The following is a 20,093-nucleotide window of genomic DNA, read 5'->3' as shown; positions in this document are numbered from 1 at the left end:
TGGGAGTTGTGTGACCACTCCTGCGTATCTTGTAAATTCGTCCTCTTCATTCCTACTCAAAAATTCATAGCGTATACATTTAACACTAGATAGATCAAACTAATAACAAACACTGAAGTTTGCTCTCTCCAGTAGGTCAAGCAGTTTCTCTGTCAACAGTATCGTCGTCTTGCTTGACTGCATTTCAACTACTGCTGACCTACTGAATGCGAGACTCTCTTCAAGTAATTATTGTCTGCATGTACTCTGAAGAAGCAGCCATATCTTTTGACTAGATCATGCAAATGGAGCTTAGCACATCGAGAGAGAAGATTTCGGACAGACAAGATGATACTACCAGGAAGATAGAGAGCAGCGAGTACGGATACTAGCTGCTTTAATCATTTCCTCAGGTTTTGAGGCTGGTATTCATTGTAAACTGAATTGTGATCCTGTTACATGTTGTTTGGTGCTAGATACGACTTATGTTCCTTTGAGTTAACTTAACGCATAAAATCAAAAAACAACGCAGACATTTGTTAGCAATAATCCTTGTCCCACAAAATGACTGCCATGTATAAGGGATTTTTGAATGAGCGAATTTTTTTAGCTATAGCATACGCTTAGGCCTATAGTAGCACTTACAGCTTTTAAGCTGTTCCGTTTCCTGAACAGACTTGTGAGATTATGTCAATCTGTAACATTTTCCTCATATAGAAAATATAATTTATTTACTCATATACTATATAAGGAAATATATTACTCGTGATTTACTGACATAAAAATAAGGCAAACAGAGTCATATTAAGGATAAACCCTGTCATACACTAAACTATTTTATGTAAATAGTAAAACTTTGAGATGAAATAGTTTGTAAAAGATTTACTTATTCTGTAAATGCCAAAACCATTTCCCACATACATCGAAGTACTAAAACGGCGTTAGCAAAGAAACTAGTATTAGCCTGATACACTTACTAATTGTTTCTATGGTGTTACAATAAAAGTTGTTAACGAAAAAGCTTGAGATTTGGAGTTGGAAAATGGACTTCGACACAAACAGAAACAATGAATGAATCAATTGTTATCGATGTAATTGAGTGATTATTAATACAGTTTTGTGAACACCTTTTTACTGATTACTTGCTATTATGGGTTGGTGAAGATTAAGAATGTCAAATAGTATCGGTCAATTAGAAGCGGCGTTTAAATAAAAGTCACGTTCAATTAAAGGGTGGCGCTTTATTTTTCGACCCTCTTTCCTTAGTGGCGCTCATATAGAGGTGGTGTTCAAATAAATGTGGCACTCAATTCCAAGTTCTACGGTACGTTGATTATGTATCAGCCCACTCTTAAGGAGGTCTATATGTTGACCACATACCCATTCCCTTCCTTTCCCAAAGCGTTAAATATTTTTTTCAAAATATTAAGAAAAAAACTTTCTTTGTTACTTATTAAAGAGATTCTGAAATCAGAGCTGAGCAAAATAAGTATCAAGAATTGAACAAAACTTTACCAAGCACATTAACAGGTAGGTTAGACCTGGTTAGTATTCAGGTGTATTTTTGTAAGTTCAGTGAATAAACTGATGAATACCACTTATTAACTTTTAACAATAACATTTTAATGTTGTTAGAATGTTATTGTTGTCTTTCCTGAAAATCTAGGAATATTATTTGACCATTAGCAAAATAAGCGTTTGGAGAGGGAATATATCCTTTTTAGGTACTTATTGTAAGAGCATACTTAAAAAACGTTTTAAAAGTTTTCGCTAAAAGAATACATGAGGATTTAAACCATAACTGTCACGAACAACTTTTATCGTATTTAAATCAGACACGCTAATTCCGATTTTGTACTCAAAATAAAGATTAGTCCACTAACCTCCAAAATCATTTAGGCTTTTTTAAAGCGTTTCAATATTCGTTTCGAAAACAACACAGTCGGCATTACAAGCTCCGCCCATAAATATGTGACGAAACCTAGCTTTTTCAGGGACGGAAGTTAGGAATGTTTAGTCCGATTTAGAATAATAGAGATGGGTGTCTTAAAACCCATTATTATCTAAATCCAGCCTGTAAAATAATTTAAGTTTTTTATGAAAGGTGTATAAACTATTTAAAATTGCTCGTAGCTTGTTACATGACGTTTAAATTTGCTGGACACCGAGAAAAATGAGCTCAAAAAGCGCGGTTTTATCACAAGCTAGCGTTGTTATCGCGCTTTTTTAAATATGCAATGTTAAATAGCTCATCTACCTTTCAGAAAAGACTGATATTATTTTAAGGCTGAATTTAGATATTAATGGATTTTAAAACACCCATCTCTATCAGACCTGCCAACCCAAGAGTGGGGCAATGTGTGAGATTTGGTTTTGGGGCAATTGATGTATCAATGATAGTATATATAAAATTGTGGACATTAGGGCAAGAATCTCACGCATTTCTCACGCATTTTCATTTTTTCTTTGGGGTGATTGCGTGAGTCTCACGCCCAATGCGTGAGAGTTGGCAGGTATGATCTCTATTATTCTAAATCGGTCTAAACATCCCTACGTAACTGCTGTTCCTAAAAAGCTAAGTTACGTCACGTATTTATGGGCGGAGCTTGTTATGCTGGATCGTGTTGTTTTCGAGACCGATATTAAAACGCTGTAACAAAGCCTTCATTATTCTGAAAGTTAGTGGACTAATCTTTATTTTGATTACAAAATTGGAATCAGCGTGTCTGATTTACCTAGTAGATACGATAAAAGTTGTTCGTGACAGTTATGGTTTAACTGTGTGTCTTCATTATCGGTCATGTGGTTGGCAGACTACGAGTCAATGCCTTCATTATTAGGTAGGCTCGAGTAAATGTTGGTTGATCAGGGCTAGCCTTACCGACCTGTTTCCACGGTCATTCATCCTTAGATGCCAACAACAACGAATGGTATAAAAAGTAATAAAATGTGATAAAAGGTATCCATTCTACCAGACAACCATCTAATATGACTCAGTTTCTAAGTCACCGCTCAGCTGTCAAGACATGCAACGGAGGCAGCAAATGCAATAATACAAAAACTCTAATGAGGGGGGAGTGTTGAGAACAAACCAGAAGTTACAATTTTAGAATATTTACTAGATGTACTCTCAACTATTAAGCTTTTAGCTCTGTATATATATGGATTTAATTTTTAAAACTCACCAATATTGCCAGTTTGATTACAGAGAGGGAAATAAGATGACATGGGACTTGAGCGCAACAGACACCTTGCTCTACTTGGTGACACCTATAGTTACCATTTCCTCTGCCATTTTCCTTCTGCTTTTTATTCGACCACATAGACCGCTGCCAGTATCAATTAGCTGCTACTGCCCTGCCGAATTTACTGCTTCTGATATTGCTTACACCAATCAAGCCTGTCTATCAAAATCCTCTCAACTCTACATTTACTACAACGTGTCAAAACTACTACCCCTCAACCATACGGTTAGTCTTTAGACATAGACTATGTGCAACGGTGTTGCACGGATAATAAAATAGTTACTTAATCAATTTAATTTTACTGGCAAGCTAGTTGCTCAACCTAGTCTAAGCCTTTACTATAATAATGGCCGTGTTAGAAGCCAGATTAATAAACAATATGTTAGGTGTAAAGATTAAGCGTGCTATTTAATAGCCAATCGTATTTTCCCAAGCCCTTTAAGCATGCCTATTTTAACCAATGTAATAAATAGGTGCACTATTATCTACCACTAAGGCCTGTCAGACATGTAGTCTAGTGGTTTAGAATGCTTGTCTGCAGACCTGAGATTCGAGTTCAAATTAAGTGCAGAGCACACTTTTCACTCCTAAAAACTATGTGCAAAACAATCAACAGTGCTACTTATTAACCTCGAGCAAGCGCATTAGGCATGAGTATCTTAACCAATGTAATGACTACTTGCTCAAGAATACCATTATTTTGTGCAGCCTAATGGTTAAGTTTGCTGCCTATAGATTTGGAGGTCATGTGATCAAATCTAGCGCTATGCAAAATTTGTGTTGTTAGAAATTACTTGTTATAACTAGACACAGGGATTAACAAAAAGTCTGTAAAACAAATACTGAGATTTATAGATAGATAAAGATGTATTTAATAGCTATTGACCAGCAAAACTCACCAATAGGCTTTGTGTCAAAGCATGTAACAGATTGCAACTGAGCCATATCATTTTTTAAGTGAGAGGAGATTTGAGTGATTCAATATGAAGATGTTGTTTGATAAATATACTAAAATCGTTTCATAAATGCAAATTTACTTTGAGCTTTATGTTGGCTAAATGCTCTACTATATCCCAATTTTTTATATACATGTAGGTGACACTTGATGAATTATTTCCTGAGAAAGACCTACCAGTTGGAGATTTCTCTTCTCCAATTTTCCTTTTAGCAATTTTGAGCTTGCTGCCTTTTCTTTTCTGGAGACTGGTTGGTGCAATGGATGGCAGAGATTTCTTGTCTTGCTCTGGATCACCAAGTAGTGGAAAAGGCTTTATTCTTTTTTTATGGTCAGTTATGTCTGTATTACTGTCTTATTTATAACGCTACGCCGACGAATGAGAGCTTTTCTATACTCATAGCTTACTAGTTTTGTAGGCCTCATCCGGACCGCAGTCGCTTTACTAGACTCTGATAGGTCCATGGTTCAAAAATCTAAAAATTGCCTTATTTTGTTTTGACTCATCATGCAGTATTGTATCATTGTTGTGGCAACTGCCAATAATTGCTATCCAAACAAATTTGGTAAGATGGCCATTCCCTCATAGAGTCAATTATTCGCTGACATAGTTTATTGCATTTATGTTGGAATGCGAGAGACCTAATGAAATCAAGAAATTCTGTTTACTTAGCTACATATGAATGAAATTTAACACTCTGGACTATGAGGACGGGAGGAATGATTTTAACTCATTGCGTACCACAAGCGGAACTGTGTAGCGCGGCTTTAGTAAGTTTTTTACAAAACATTTCTGATTAGTGTGTAGTTAATTAATTAGCCTATTATGTTGGTACTTAACAAAAACAACTGATTGCCTGCATGCTCAGAGCCCAAAGAGCACATGTTGACAGTCCAGTTTTAGCTGAGTTCCGCTTTGCAAGAACATTAATTTTTGATCGCAATCTCTGCTTCGTAATAACCACCAGTGCCAAACGCATTACGTCATTCAAGGTTTAAAAAATTGTAGATCAGTTGACATCAGGTGACTATAGAAAACAGCAGTTCTAGGAACAGTGATTGTTTACTTTTTAACATTGATAATAAAAAATAATTCCATAAGCTATAGTAATAGCAATTTTGACTCGAAATACGGTCAAGTTGTTACTCACAGTAGTTAGGGAAGGAAGTGCCTAAGAATGTCTGATATCATTCAGCAAGACAGTTGTAGACCTTTTTTTATAACATCAGCTGATGTAAAAACTGATGCTGATTAATTTTTTATCAAATTTTTTTTATAGATTTTGAGTTTCAAAGTTTATCGCAGGTTATATGCATAGTTGTCAAACATGGGGCTTTAGGAAATAATTATGTACCGATAAAAAAATCTGTTAGGTAGCAAAACATTAACTTGCTGAAATAAAAAATCTTCTGAATGAAACTGTTTATACCATTAATTTTACTTTTTGTACAAGGCTATGGAGCCCATACCATCCTCAACATAATAAGCATTGCTAGGTTAACTGTTGTGAGGCAGCGCTCGTAGCCTACTAAGTTTCTATACAGCAACAGCAAAGTGGCAGCATCCTCATATGGCGCTGCAATGCCATCATGGAAACAGCTGTGCCACTCTCTTTCTGCTGTGATTCATTGTTGCTGATTACAAGCAAAACACCAGTGCGATGTGCCATTTCTGTGTCATAAAATGACCTTAGCGACCAACAGCATCGCACTTACTCGTTGTTGTAGCTTACTTGTTGCTTTATACACATCACACAACCATCACTCTAATACAGCACCATATGGAAACATGATCTGCCTGTAGGCCCAGAATACTGGTTTGACACTGGCCCACTCGTGTGTCACTACACTACCTCTATATATGAAAACTTACAGTGGCATGTGAAATAGACTGGAGCTTTTGTTGGAAAACTAAAATTCTCATTTACAACATTATTACTCATTGTGAATTTGGTCAATAACCACAAATTATATATTAAATTAATCCTCATTTTGTCCTGATTTTATTGGTTTTTGATAGATTTTGCAGGTTAAATTCTAAACATTCCATTTTTTAATGATTGAAGATAAAAAACTGTATAGATCTGATCCCCTCACATACATTTCTATTAGCTTATTTCAAATCATATACAGTATGATTCTAGTTTTCCTACAAAGAGGTCCGTTTATTTTGCAGACCACTGCAGTAATAGCTAAGGGTATTCTGCAGTAGGCAGACCTCTCATGTCATGATGTTCATCAATAGCATCAATTAGGCTTTTCAATGAAGAGTATGGAGGTGGTTTCCCTTTGCCGGCCTCAGGTTTTTTTCCTTAGCTCATGAGCAATCTAATACTGTATGCCCCTCTTGACCTATCAGTCTAGGGCTCAGACAACTGTTCTACCGCGTCTCTGTCCAAAGTGCTACCCACCGCACCACACCAAAGTTTGTTGGACCTTTTTAGCACAAGATAAAACTCAATTACTTCGAATGTTTTGTATTTGTAGGTTTCTCTTCACCAAATTAGGGTCAGTCTGCTTGTGCAGTTGGTTTGTGTGGAAGATATTCGATTTGAAGAGAGGGGCTAGTGAATATGTGATGGCAGTAGAAGCGAGCAATCAAGTCAGTAACAAGGATGCCCTCTGTCTATTTGAGGCAAGTCTAAAGTAGCATGATCTGGAAGTTGTCATGAGGCAAGCTTATGAAGTAGTGCTGGGCACAAGTACTTCTTGACCAACTTGGCCAACGAGTTTAGACTTGCCCCTTTTCGTTCGAGTTTTTTTGAGTATCGAGTAACTAGTAGTGCTTGGCACGAGTACTTGTTGACCAACCGGTTTTTTGGGTATCAGGTGTTTTGATACGGATTTTATGTCTAAAATTTTCAAACATCGAAAATAGCTTAAAGGTTACGGTGCAATTATAATTCTATTCAATTTATTTATTATTTGCTACCATTTTCTATCAACCGATAATCGTGCTCGCAAGTTAACAGACGGATTGTTAAGCAGTCCTCATAGCGCAGGGCACAACAGACCGAGTTTTTTTCCACGCTATTTGACGGATTCGTGTGCCAAAACTCAAACTCGCATGTCAAAACCCGAACCCGCAACATCAAATTACTCAAAATTTCTATTACCAGAGACTCGAGAGAAGATAGCGAGTTTAACAAGTTTTATTACCCGCGCCCAGCTCCCATATCGTCCGTGAGGCTCCGGCAGTAATCTCCTGCAGCAAAACATGTGTAGTGCTAGCCTCGAAGGCTTATGTTAACATGAAACTGCATCGCTAATGGTCACATAAAAATAGCCCCTTGCCACGCCATTTTTGAAACCTTCAAAAATGCTAGCATTCGCTATTAGCACTTTTGAAGGTTTCAAAAATGCTGACCTTCACCTTTACAGTGCAGTTCAGGAAGGCTTTACTTGCAACTTCTTGCGAAAGTTGAAAAGAGCTGAACTCTTGCGCTGACCTTAGGCAACTACCAGCAACTGCCTGCAGTACTCAGCGTGTAGGGTGCTATTTTACCGCCAATATTCCTGCTATCCTGCCAGCGGTGCTTACGGTGTATTTAGAAACCACGCTTTAGTTTAACAAAAGTTTGTATATTCAAAGTTTAACTTGCACAAAAATTAGTGCATTCCATCTAAAATTATCAGTATTTTTCTATCATTTGCGATTGTTTTTGATGTTTGAGGTTGTTTGACAGGCAAGATATTTCAAGATAAAAACCGGAAAAACTTGATCACAGTTAAAACATTCGGATCAAGGTAAAGTGCAATTATAGCGTCTACGGTTGCAGACCGACAGAATAGAGACTTGTAATGCTGCAACTTGAACACAATAGTTGATACCAACTATAGCAATGATAACAATTGGTGACGTTATTTCACACGTTTATCTCTTCTGAGCGTTTTATCCAAGATCAAGTTTTACCGATTTCAATCTTAAAAGTCCTGATACTCAAATCGCTTCAAATATCAAAAACAGTGGGAAATGATAGAAAATCAGCAATATTTTTTGATAAAATCTACTAAAATGTTGTGTAAGTTCATCATTAAACCAGATGTCAGGAAGGTCATCCTATAGCTTGACTTGAACTACTGACTTGACACTCGGTAGTACAAAGTGCCAGAGTAGCAGTGTTTGCTATAATCGCTGCTATAATAGAGATGTGTCTGTCCTTCCCTCTGAAGCCAGTTGCAGGTTGAGATGAGGAAACGCTATGAGCTAGATTTGCATTTACGACATGCAGCTTGTTTGACGAGCACCCCAACCAATCACCAATCGATTGCCTTTCAGTTCTTAAAATTAATTGTGCACATACTTATTCCCTGTGCCTTCTCAGCATATCTGATGATCTCTCACGGAACAATAGACTGCCAGGATACTAGTATATGATAAGAGGTCATAGTATGAAATAAATTAACTCAAGCATGCTTACTAACATTTATTACGTTCACTAGGACAATCCTTCTCTGATACTTTTAAAACCTGGTCCTTGTTCTCAAATGAAACCCAAAAATAGCAGCAGCATACGTGGACATTTATGCTGCTGACGAGTTTATCCGAAAGAGAAAAACTAAAACTTAGTTAAACCTTATACTGATGGAGCGTTGTTTGTGTGGAGCTCTGCTCATGCAGATTTATAAGCGTAGTAAGATGCTTTAATGTTTTGCAGCATTACTGACGATTTGGCAATTGATCATTTTCTTTCTATTAGATCAGTAATTATTGAAAAGTTTGTTTCAAAGCTATTCAAGCATTTCTAGTTTTATTAAGACTAGCCATTTCAGCTAAGCATTAAACCTTTTGGTGGTCATTAAATGAAGTTTATTGTTGCTATTCTATCGCAGGAGTGGATACAAGAGCGTTTTTTAGTTCCCTCGGAACAAATAATTTAGCACAACTGTCTCAGTTCAGCTCAAGTATGCATAGACTAGTACAGTACTTAAAGTATGTAGGAGTCCGCAATGGACTGAGTATTTATCACATCCCTTCCCCTTTCTCAGAAGCAGCTGAGAATGTGTGCTATATTTAACCACGCTATAATAATACACTATAATGTACAGGTGTAAAACATTGATTAAAGGAGAAGATAAACCTTTCCTAATGCACTCTTTGCTATACACTATTCCAGGTTCGTCGTCTGGGCGCTAACATTCGTAGATATTCGGTGGACTGTCAATTTTTCACAACACAGAACACGCAGGTCACCTGGGAACACCTGCTTCAGCCTGTCATAATGTCCCTGCAGGCATGGCTCAGTATTCTACTTGTTATGCACGTATGCAACTCGCTTGCTACAGTGATACTTCTGATCAGTTGCTCTATGAGGTCAAACAGAATTAATTTCATTCGTGGGTAAGTGTGATTAGCTTTTGATATCGACCTTGAAAGGTCATGACACCTGTCAAGTTTTACACTATTGAATAACAACTATTATTAGGTCAGCTGTAATCACAACCATATGCACAGTTATCATTGGTGTTCAGCTAACTTGGCTTTGCAAATCTATTGAAGTTGAACTCCTGAAGTTTGAATTAAAATTAGTTTCATTCAAACAGGTGAAAAATGGAATTCAAACTATGTAATCGGAGTTGTCAGAACATCATTATTTGAATTAAAACTAGTTGAAAATGATTTGAGCCAAAAATTAATTTGAAAATGACTCATATCAAAACGGATTGAGTGCACTTTTGCAAAATTAGGATAGATTTTGGTTTAAACTCACATGTGTATAACTCTCAGTTAAGCAGTTGAGGGTTGAGTTGTATTAACTGGTAGAAATTAGGTGATTTGAATCAATTCAGAATTCAGATTCTCTAAATAGATGTGCATTTGCATCTTGATGATTTGTCGGAGTTGTGTTTTCGCAGAGAGAATGGGAGTTAAAAAGACTTCCAAGTCTGTTTATGATTTGAAACTCAGTTTTCAAGAAAATCTGAAAGTTTGAGTTGTTACCAAACTAATTCATACTCGGACCACAAAATGTGTCAGTTTTTAGCCAATGAAATAGGGGAAGGTGGGGCTAGTTGAGACAAGGGGCAAGTTGAGACATTCCCATAATTTCTAGTTTGCTTCATATTAGAGAGTTGCCCTTTTTACTCAATAAAAGGCACTTCCTGTTGGTGTCATCTATGTTGGATACAGAGACATTGGATAACTCTACTTCAGGTAAGAATAAATTTTCAAATTTTGAGTAATTTTTCTAAATATTTCCATTGACAGATATTTTTGAATTCTGAGAAAGTAGTTTGAATCACAAAGATGAAACTTGGCCACATTTTAGTTCTGGATGTTCACCATAAATCATCAAATTTATAGATTTAAATGAAAAAGAATTTTTAAATTGGAGCAATTTAGTCATTAAAAGAAGTGAGGGGGCTAGTTGAGACAGCGTCGGTGGGGCAAGTTGAGACACTGTCTCAACTTGCCCCTAATGCAATACCATGTTTAATTAACTTGCTAGTGTAGTGCACCATTTGTCTGCAATCATGTTCCATGTAGTATTATCTCTTTACTGTAATGTAAATGTTATGTATGCGAGCCTACGTGTAGATGTCCAACGTGTTCATTGCAGATCAGCAGAAAACATGGTGAGAAGCTACAAGATGAAGACTGACAGAGGTAACAAAAATTCGAATGAGAAGCTTCAGTACGCTATTCACTTAATGACTGCAGACAATTTTAGCTTGAGAGAGGCAGCAAGAAATGCAGGTGTTAACAAATCTGCTTTGTCTAGATTTTGTTAAAGAAAATATATAGGCTACGTTGCTCCACACCAGGTTTTTGACGCTGCGTCAGAGGCAAGGCTTGTTGAATATTTGATAACGTTTGCACACATGAATCATGGATTGACGATGGAAGAAGCACGGCGCCTTGCATATTCATTTGTATCTGCTAAAAATATCAGTGTCCCACAGACTTGGAATGAAAAGAAAATTGTAGAAAAAGATTGTTTTTTGAAGTTTATAGAATGGAATTCGGCATTATCTCTCAGGAAACCGGAGGCAACTAACCTTGCCAGATCTACAGCACTTAACAAACATACAGTTGGCAAGTTTTTTGAAAATCTCAAAGAAATCCATGGCAAGAACAATTTCACTGCTAACAGTATCTACAAAATGGACAAAACTGGCTTAACTACAGTTCATGTACTGCCAAAGGTTATTGCCCTTAGAGCTATGAAGCAAGTTGGTCAGGTTACTTCTGGAGAAATAGGCATCTTAGTCTCCCTTGTTGCATAAGCGCTGATGGCAATTCAATTCCACATACATTTATCTGGCCACGCAAAACTGAGCTTAATCTGGAGTCATATATGACCAATTCTCCACCAGGCAGTCTAGGAATAGTTCATGAGAGTGGCTGGATGACAGCTTCAAACTTCAATAAGTGGATGGCACATTCCATCAGCTTCAGCAAACCATTTAAGGAGTCACCAGTGTTGTTAATTTTGGATAACCACCAAAGCCATTTGTCCTACGAAGCAATTGAAATGGCGAAAGAAAACAAAATGGTGCTTCTCATATTTCCGCCGCATGTGACCAACCATCTTCAACCATTAGACGAATCTGTCTATGGACCTTTGAAAAAGTAGGCCTATTGAAACTAAACTAAAGTATATAACTATATTATAGAGCCAATATTTCTTGACGTTATCAGATTCATTTACGATGCGTTTTAGACGCAATGTTGTCTTAATTGTAGGTATTACATTTCCGCCCCCAATGGTTGGATGTTGGACAATGCCAGAAAGACAATCAGTCTATACCAAATAGCTGGCCTTGCTGCCAAAGCTCTGCACCAATCCCAAACACCTGAAAACATTATCTCTGGATTTAGAGCGACAGGAATCTTTCTTTATGACCCCGATAAATTCACAGATGCTGATTTTATGCCAGCCACTGTCACCGATCGTCCAGCTTCAGTTATGTGTGAGGCTTGCACCCTACATCTGCCAGTAAAAGTGTAGTTTTTCCACTTTACTGCTTACTTCGGATCAGCCACTGCCAATATCTAAAGTAACACCAGAAATGATAAGGCCTTACCTCAAGGCAGCATCAAGCGAAGGGCAAAGAGAAAGGAGAAGAGGTGAGACATCGGTGCTAACCAACACACCAATAAAAGAGAGAATCCAACAAGAGAGTTTGGCTAAGGAGAAAACGCATCAAACAGTTACGCTAATAAAAAAGTGACAAAGAGTGGCTGTAAGCAGTTCCGAATCATCAGATGACGAGCCAGTCCCTCTTGATGACTCTTCATCATGTGCTTCTGAAGCTGAGGAAATGCAGGTGGAAAAAAACTTGATAACAGAAGGGGCTTATCTGGTTGCAAGATATCTGAGCAGAAAAGTGAAAAAACACTATGTTGGAAAGATATTAAGCACTTCTATCCCCGAAAATGTGTTTAAAGTCACTTTTCTCAAAAGACTAGGTGTAGGATTCATATGGCCAAAGGAGCAGGACATCGATGTCATTGACATTAGTGTCATCAAGCTCATATTGCGACCACCTCGACCTTGCCCGAGTACTTCTCGTTCTCAAGACAAAGTTTTCTTTGAAGTAGATCTGGACATGGTTAAAAAAAAGACTGTTTATATGTATCACACACAGATATGTGATAGTATGCAACATTGTACTTGCATATTATTTGAGTCTAACATAAATAATATATGGGTTGTAATATTCTAGTGCCAAATATATGGTCAAGTTTAATTGTTTTCTTCATGATACTTTATATTGTCTCTACTTGCCCCAGTGTCTGTCTCAACTTACCCCACTCCGGGGCAAGTTGAGACAGCTAGTAGTCCTCCACTAACATGCCCACAGAAATTAAATTTTTTGATCATATACCAAATTGACCAATGAAAAATTTGAGCAACATGTGGCATGTTATTTTGCACATATCTAATAATCTTTATTCACAATGACCTAAAAGTTATTGCAAAAAAACTGATTTTTGTCTCAACTAGCCCCACCTTCCCCTACAACATCTGTAGCCATTCCAATTTGACCACTCATCAGCATCAACACAAAATATTCATTCCGTTACTACATGCCAAGTACATGCAATTGTAAAATATAACGGTAATTAATGGTTATCATTAGTATTGATTCTTAATCGTCTTGGTATAAGTGTACCTAATGCTATCAGCGCGATTTTTAACTGATTCCGTGGGAGAACCAAATATATCGCCATTGTATTTTTGATGCAATTGCAAGATATGATTGGTTAAATCTATGTTGTACTCAGTCAATGACAGCTGTTAAAATCAGACAAACATAATACATAGCATTTTACCGATCTTGTGTCGGCGAGTATGACACAGCTGTTTTCGCGACCATTTTTCATTTCACACAAAACCGACTTTGTGGAGGTGAAAGCAACTCCAATGAATCACTGTAGTGTAAATACACATGTCTATGTGAGTGGATGATATTACAAGAAAAACTTGGTAACTAATGGCGTTAAGATATTATAGTACAACCTTGACTTTCGATCACATTTTACACATAAAATTTTATGATTCGGAAAAGTATTTGTTGTGACATGCAACGTACTTTTCAGGATTGGATTGCATTTCCAAGCATTGGAGATTTCTCCAAATGCAGTGGTTTTGTAAAAAAAAGTAAAGTGTATAGTAAAAACTAAAAATACAACATAAAAATTATAAAAATAAAGAATATACATTAAGTAAACCAATACCCAGTGCAAGCCAAAAGGTTCCCTCCAGATAACAAGTGTTGGACCGTCTAGATGATATTCACAATTTTTCCTTTATAGGAATATTCCAAGTAATGTAAGCGGTCACCAAGTTGAGAAACTGGATGCCTTATTGGGAATCAGTGGAATTTTTGTCGCCAAGCTCTCTAGCAAGATTGGTCATGGGGAGAAAGTACGCAACCACCTGGTAAGCTGCTTCCGAAACAGCAGAAGCGAGTGAAGTGGCTGCTTATGAGTAGCTAAGCAAGGGTGTTTACGCTGAATTATATTCCAGTGTTGACACTATCATAAAACTCAACAATTCAGCCAATCAGATTTAAAGTATCTAATACCAAGGAATCGCTACTGGTAATTTAGTTGCCTTGCTTTTACCTAGTGCCTCTATACTTCCAGATATTTTATAACGGTAGTTACCTTTCCTATATTCCGAAATATAAATCTTTTATAAATTTTGCAAAAACCTTGACGACTGAATAAAATAAATTTTGACACTACACTGCAGGTGGCTTTGGTTTTGGAACTTATCTTGAAGATGCCCATAAGTTTTATTTCACTCAAATTTGAGTAATCTGCTTTGAGAAAAAATTTATTGTAAAATTTACTATCATCAGTCATCAGCAAAAAGAATGTCAATTGTAGGCAACTGTATTAAATATATTTTTCACCATCCAGAAAATTTACAATTTATGTACATTATTTAAAACAAAAACAATAGCACTAAATAGACAAACAATAGGTGCTGACAAGGAGAGATGACAGCGCTTGTATCCATATTCTCAAAGTTAAAATAGAATAGACCAAATGTGTGAAAACTACTCTATATCCAACACACACTGTTATATTTTGCTGCTAGTCATATCAGTTCCTATTGGCTCACCAAACTGTATCCAGGTGATAATACCATTGTTACATATGACAGAGAGACACAACTGCCAGACTCCTTTCAATCAAGCTAATAGCAAACATCCCTTGGTAATTGTTACTAGCTAACAGGTTCAGCAAGATTCTTGCTTGAACTAACCAGACTTCCATTTCTATCTCCTTTCTTGACACCATCAACAGCTTCCAATTGTTTAGCAACCATTTCTCCGTGCTCTTTGTAAAACCTGCAAATAACAGGATGTGAAGTATGACTGAATGGAATCTCATTGAAGGAAAACAACACACCAGGTTTGTGAATAAATAATCGATTTGTTATTTATAAGTGAAATTTGCGTTGAAGGAACGAATCACTTAACATATCCCGACATCTTTATCAAATGTAATTATCAAACAGATTTTATTCAATGACACTAATCAATTTTTTGTGCTGACTTGAGAAAATTGGTTCACCAATTTAGAATGCAACCAGAGCTGCCACACTCTCGATAGACTAATTAGCCGAGGAAATTTAAAGTTCAGCAAATGTATCGGACTTCTCAGTCTACAGCTACAGTCAAAACTGTCCAGCGATGGCTGTAATACTAAAAACGGTCATACCTCAAGCCTAAACTATCCTTTCCAAAAGTAATTACTCCTGTGTATAAAAATCTGGCACTTCTAAACTAGCAACAGTAAATTTATGACAAGGAAAGGCCTTTCCCAAACAGAAATAGCATAACATCAAACATACATATCATCAACTCCATATATAGTCTTACAGACAAATTTATACAACATATCAGTACATGTGTAAATATTGATACTCGCAAATTACTTTGAAATGCTATAAAGACAGTCAAAGTTCAACTAATGACCGCGTATACATGTACATATAACTCTTTGATATAAAATTTAAGAAAAGTTTTATCTCGAAGCAGAAAGTCAGTTTCAACATATCACATTCATTATTTTTTTAAATATTAGTTTTATAGGCAAATATATTAGCCTTCACTGGCATCGACGATCAAGTAGGTAAAAATCTTCTTATAGATAATTGCTTTATTAATGTAATTTGTACATGAGACTTTGACTTTACATGTAGTTTGCCACAAAGTTTATATATTGTTATACGTAGTATAACAACTCCAAGCATCTATTATGGAAACAAATTTAAGGAAACACGATGTATTCGTACATGAACATTCGCTGCAACAAAAAATAATGGACCAGATTTACCGACTATATCAAAGTTTACCCGTGTAATAAACCAAATTCAGAGAGCTGGATAAGTAGATAAATGACAGCAAAGAAAAGTGAAGATTTCAAATTATGTTTAAAATTCAGAACTAAACAACAAATTAAAGCATTATCACAACTATGTACACTTGTTGAAACTAGTCCATCGTATAAGAAAAATGCACTGATTATACTTTTCAAATTATGGTAACAAATTTCGGCCTGTGTCCGAAATAGCAAAGTTTCCGAAAATTAATCATTTTCTAGCTAAAAGAAAGAGTTAAAGTGTAACTGACCAGATGGCAGCAGTTCAGCTTTCTAGCACTTGTTACTCAATCTAACTCACTTTAACATGAAACACATAGTATACAGATCGAGTCTCTAATTAAACATGAGCCATGAATCTAGGAAAGAAGAAGGGACGTACCCAAAGTAACCACCGATGAAAGCACCACCGAGCATGCCCTTAGGCCCAAGAAGCACACGGCTTGATGCACCCAGGACTGTACCGCTGAATCCATAGTGATAAGCACTAGTTTTGATTCTGTATAATTCTATAGCCTGGCTAAGCTTGCTGTAAAAAGGAAATAATAAAATGCATGAGATGCTGCCAGTAAGATAAAAGAAATCTACATAGCTACATTCATGGTTGGTGCACTTAAGAGAAATGATGAGGCTTAATTAGCCTTCAGCTTCTTGTCAAAATGTACAAAGATAGGCTCAGGTACAGCTCGATACATAAAAAAAGAAACACTGGGTGACTAAAGTTGACAAAATTGCAACCATAGAAATTCATCAGTTCGTGATAACGAAACATTGTTTAGACTCACTTTAGAGCATAGACTAGAATCGCTGAAAATTCAGTAACCTAATACAATGCACCGGCAAGTTATCACTTCCCTGTTTCACAGTTTTCCGTCTTACAATGTGGAACACGGTGTTTTTTCATTCACTCGTTATGACAATTCTTTCGTCATACAACATCAACAAAAATGTCTCTCAAAAGTCAAGTTGGGTGGTCGCTGTGCAGAACACATTAGAACAATGCAGATGCCAAAATGTTATTCGCTGAAATCCCTCCCACAATGCCTAAAAAAGATTAGATGCTTGCTCTCTCAGTTCAGCATTCTTCGCGTTTTGTAAATGCTGGATACTGAATGAATGAAACAAAACTAGTGAAAAGCGAATGTGACAATTTATTTTGCATTTTAGTGTTTGATATGATATTCACTATAAACTTTAATTCATTACACGTATATAACTACATAACTACATATATTACTTTAATTCATTAGCCATGTGTCCTAAGATTGAGAAGGGCATTAAAGAATTAAGTAAGAATCATAACCATATGCAGATCATAGCCACTAAATACACTGAAGTTACTTTAGGTAACTATAGTTACCAAAACTAATATACTATTTTATTACTAATTTTAATATGTGCAAAACACTTATAAAATTTTTATGATTTTTATCAGGGTTTTTGCTTAGGTTATTACTATGGGTTTTTATACTCCTCTATACGACAGTTTCGCCTTACGATGCCAACACCGAAACAAGTTACTGTTGTATGGTGGGAGTCTACTGTATTGTCTTTCTAGCATACAATGCATTCTAGTAAACCAAGAATCACTACATTAGACTACACAACAATTTTCATAGAATATTTTTTAGCCCAGTAAACTGAGAGCAGACAATTCCAATAAGTCACTGAAATAATGACTAGAAAGAGTCTAGTAAAAGCAATATAATAGCATGTTGCGTGATTGTGTTATAGCTGTGAAATGTTAAAAAAAGCAGTTGTGACCTAGGAAACAAGACCTACCTGTAGATTACAATACAGTCCGTTTAGTAGCTGATGAAAACAACCAACTGCTAAATAACACAGTGAACTAGAGGCTAAAAACATATCGTAAAAGTGAGCACATATAAAATTGCAACAGGACTATTAATACTAAACTACACAACATGTTTACCCTTCATGATTCACCATGCTATCAAAATGTATGAGAATAATAGACAGTGTCTAGTACTAGTGTCACCAATAACTGATGCATGTTGCTACTCGGCACTCTACTATCTTTGTACGCTGTATAGGGCATGTAAATGGTTATTGGTAACATTACTACTAGGTACTCTCTACTATCTCAGTAAGCTATATAGGGCATGCCAATAGAATAAGTTCAACTTTAACTTCAGGGAGACGCAGAAGCAGCCCAAAGCAAAGGTACAATAATTAATAGCCAACTAGCTAAGAAACGTTTTGCTCTGTGATGATACCAACAGCGGCGAAGGAACTGTCATTCCCAAAATGGATCTCGACAGAGCATTTAAGAAGGAAGCAAATCGAGGCACTCATACATCTATGGAAAACGTTCAGCATGAGAGGCAACAGTTTGTTACCCTGTGACTAAAGTACCTCATGAACAATGCAATGCTTTGGCAAAATTAAATATCATAAGCACCTATAATATGTGACAGTCAGAACGGTGATTAAGAACCACTTGCCTCCCTTTTTCAAACCACCAAACATGTAAGCATCAGCTGCATGTCTCTGTAACCATTGGAAACTTCTGAAAAACTGCGAAACTTCAGACTATGGTGAATATTACTGATGAGTGGAGATCATTGTAGATTAGGTCTTGTGCGTTATGACAAATGAGTGCAGGTGCTTATCTAAAAGGATTTCGCACACCTGTTGAAAGGGCCGAGTGTTGATCTAGAAAAAATTATATCCATTAAAAGAATAAGCAGAAAATTAGTTTTTTTCAAATAATTATGTAATAAATGTGTGATCATCTATAGGGAATAACGCTTAGACACATGATTGACCAGGTTCTTCCATTTCAATTTTTAAAGTCAATCAACAACTTTTGCCATTTTTTGTTTAATCATGTTTTTAATTTCTGAATAGGCAGAAACCAAGCGGTAAAGCTAGTCCGTAGTTCAAGTTTGGTTGTCAACTTGTCACAAATGAGTAGTAGGGAAGAAGTGGGTAACGTGGACAGTTTTTCTTTTTATTACAGTTACTACTATTCTATTCACTTTAAAATACTCTAAATTATATCTTTAGCCTGCAGAGTTTGTTAGCTCTCTTTTCTTAATTGCATGTTTGGTAATACAAACAATAGTTTTCCCAGAATGCACCATATCATAAAGCACAAGATTATCTACATTACCCACTGTCGGTGGGTAATGTGGACAGGTTCAGTGGGTGATGTGAACATGTCATTTTTTGTCAATAAAGTAAAAAATTCTCAGATATTCAAATAACTACAAGTAATATATGCATGTGGTTATATGTAATTTAACGTAAACTATACAGGAATAATTCAAATCTGACAACATAAAATAATAATTCTACTAAGTCAAGGTAATAACTCACATTGTTTAAATTTGTCAGTAAATTTACTAGTAGGCCTAGTAGTAGTAGTAACAATTTAGACTTAACATTGAAACTAGCAAATTAGGCAGTTTATATCATATGCTTTGCAGCACAAGGTAATGTGGACATGGCATAAGGGTAATGTGGACATGTCCACTTTACCCCAAAGTGTCTTGACCACATTACCCCATCTTATATATTATTACAAATTTTGATAAATTTCAGTCATAGTCAGGAGTTGCCTTCTGACAATCAATAGAGATAAACAACACAATATGCTTTGTTTGTGTACAATTGCCCCAAAAGTTCCAACAACATTTACACTATGTAACCCAGGTAATAAAATTCAATTAAAAATTACTATTTGTGTGATAAATATTAAGATGCTGACAGATTGATGTACGATGGAGAGAGACTTCCAAATCAGCATGTGGCTTTTTCTAACAGGAAAATGAAAGGTTTTATAGTATGAAACAAATGGAATTGGTTATAAATTTTAGCTAAAAATTTAACTGTCTACATTACCCAGCTGTCCACATTACCCACTTCTCCCCTATGCCTTGTTTTAATAGATTTAGGTGCAACAGATAATTTGGGTATGTCAGTCCGTGAATGGAGTTATCCGTTTTTGTAAGATCCATGTGATAGAACCTTTGGCAACAGCATTGTTTATTATAACTTACAAAAAACCTAAAAATGAGGAAAACCATAAAATACATAAAAAAAC

At 36.2% G+C, this 20,093-nt stretch overlaps 1 protein-coding gene across 1 annotated transcript; it reads left to right on the top strand.

Moving 5' to 3' along the window:
* Positions 1 to 231: 231 nt before the first annotated feature.
* LOC137388524 (uncharacterized) lies at positions 232 to 6,829 on the top strand. The gene is made up of 4 exons (XM_068075009.1): positions 232 to 358; positions 3,188 to 3,449; positions 4,320 to 4,510; positions 6,667 to 6,829. Exons 1-4 carry the CDS (start codon positions 279 to 281, stop codon positions 6,827 to 6,829), a joined length of 696 nt encoding a protein of 231 aa, XP_067931110.1. The 5' UTR covers positions 232 to 278.
* The last annotated feature ends 13,264 nt before the right edge of the window (positions 6,830 to 20,093 follow it).

This window comes from Watersipora subatra, chromosome 2 (assembly GCF_963576615.1).
Source record: "Watersipora subatra chromosome 2, tzWatSuba1.1, whole genome shotgun sequence".
NCBI classification, from domain to species: domain Eukaryota; kingdom Metazoa; phylum Bryozoa; class Gymnolaemata; order Cheilostomatida; family Watersiporidae; genus Watersipora; species Watersipora subatra.
This window is presented reverse-complemented; position numbering and strand designations above follow the sequence as displayed.

Excerpts from the sequence above, each read along its gene's own strand:
- LOC137388524 (XM_068075009.1), top strand. The coding sequence starts at position 279 with ATGCAAATGGAGCTTAGCACATCGAGAGAGAAGATTTCGGACAGACAA. Across the intron at positions 359-3,187 it reads AGGAAGATAGAGAGCAGCGA|AGAGGGAAATAAGATGACAT; the intron begins GTACGGATACTA and ends GTTTGATTACAG. Across the intron at positions 3,450-4,319 it reads TACTACCCCTCAACCATACG|GTGACACTTGATGAATTATT; the intron begins GTTAGTCTTTAG and ends ATATACATGTAG.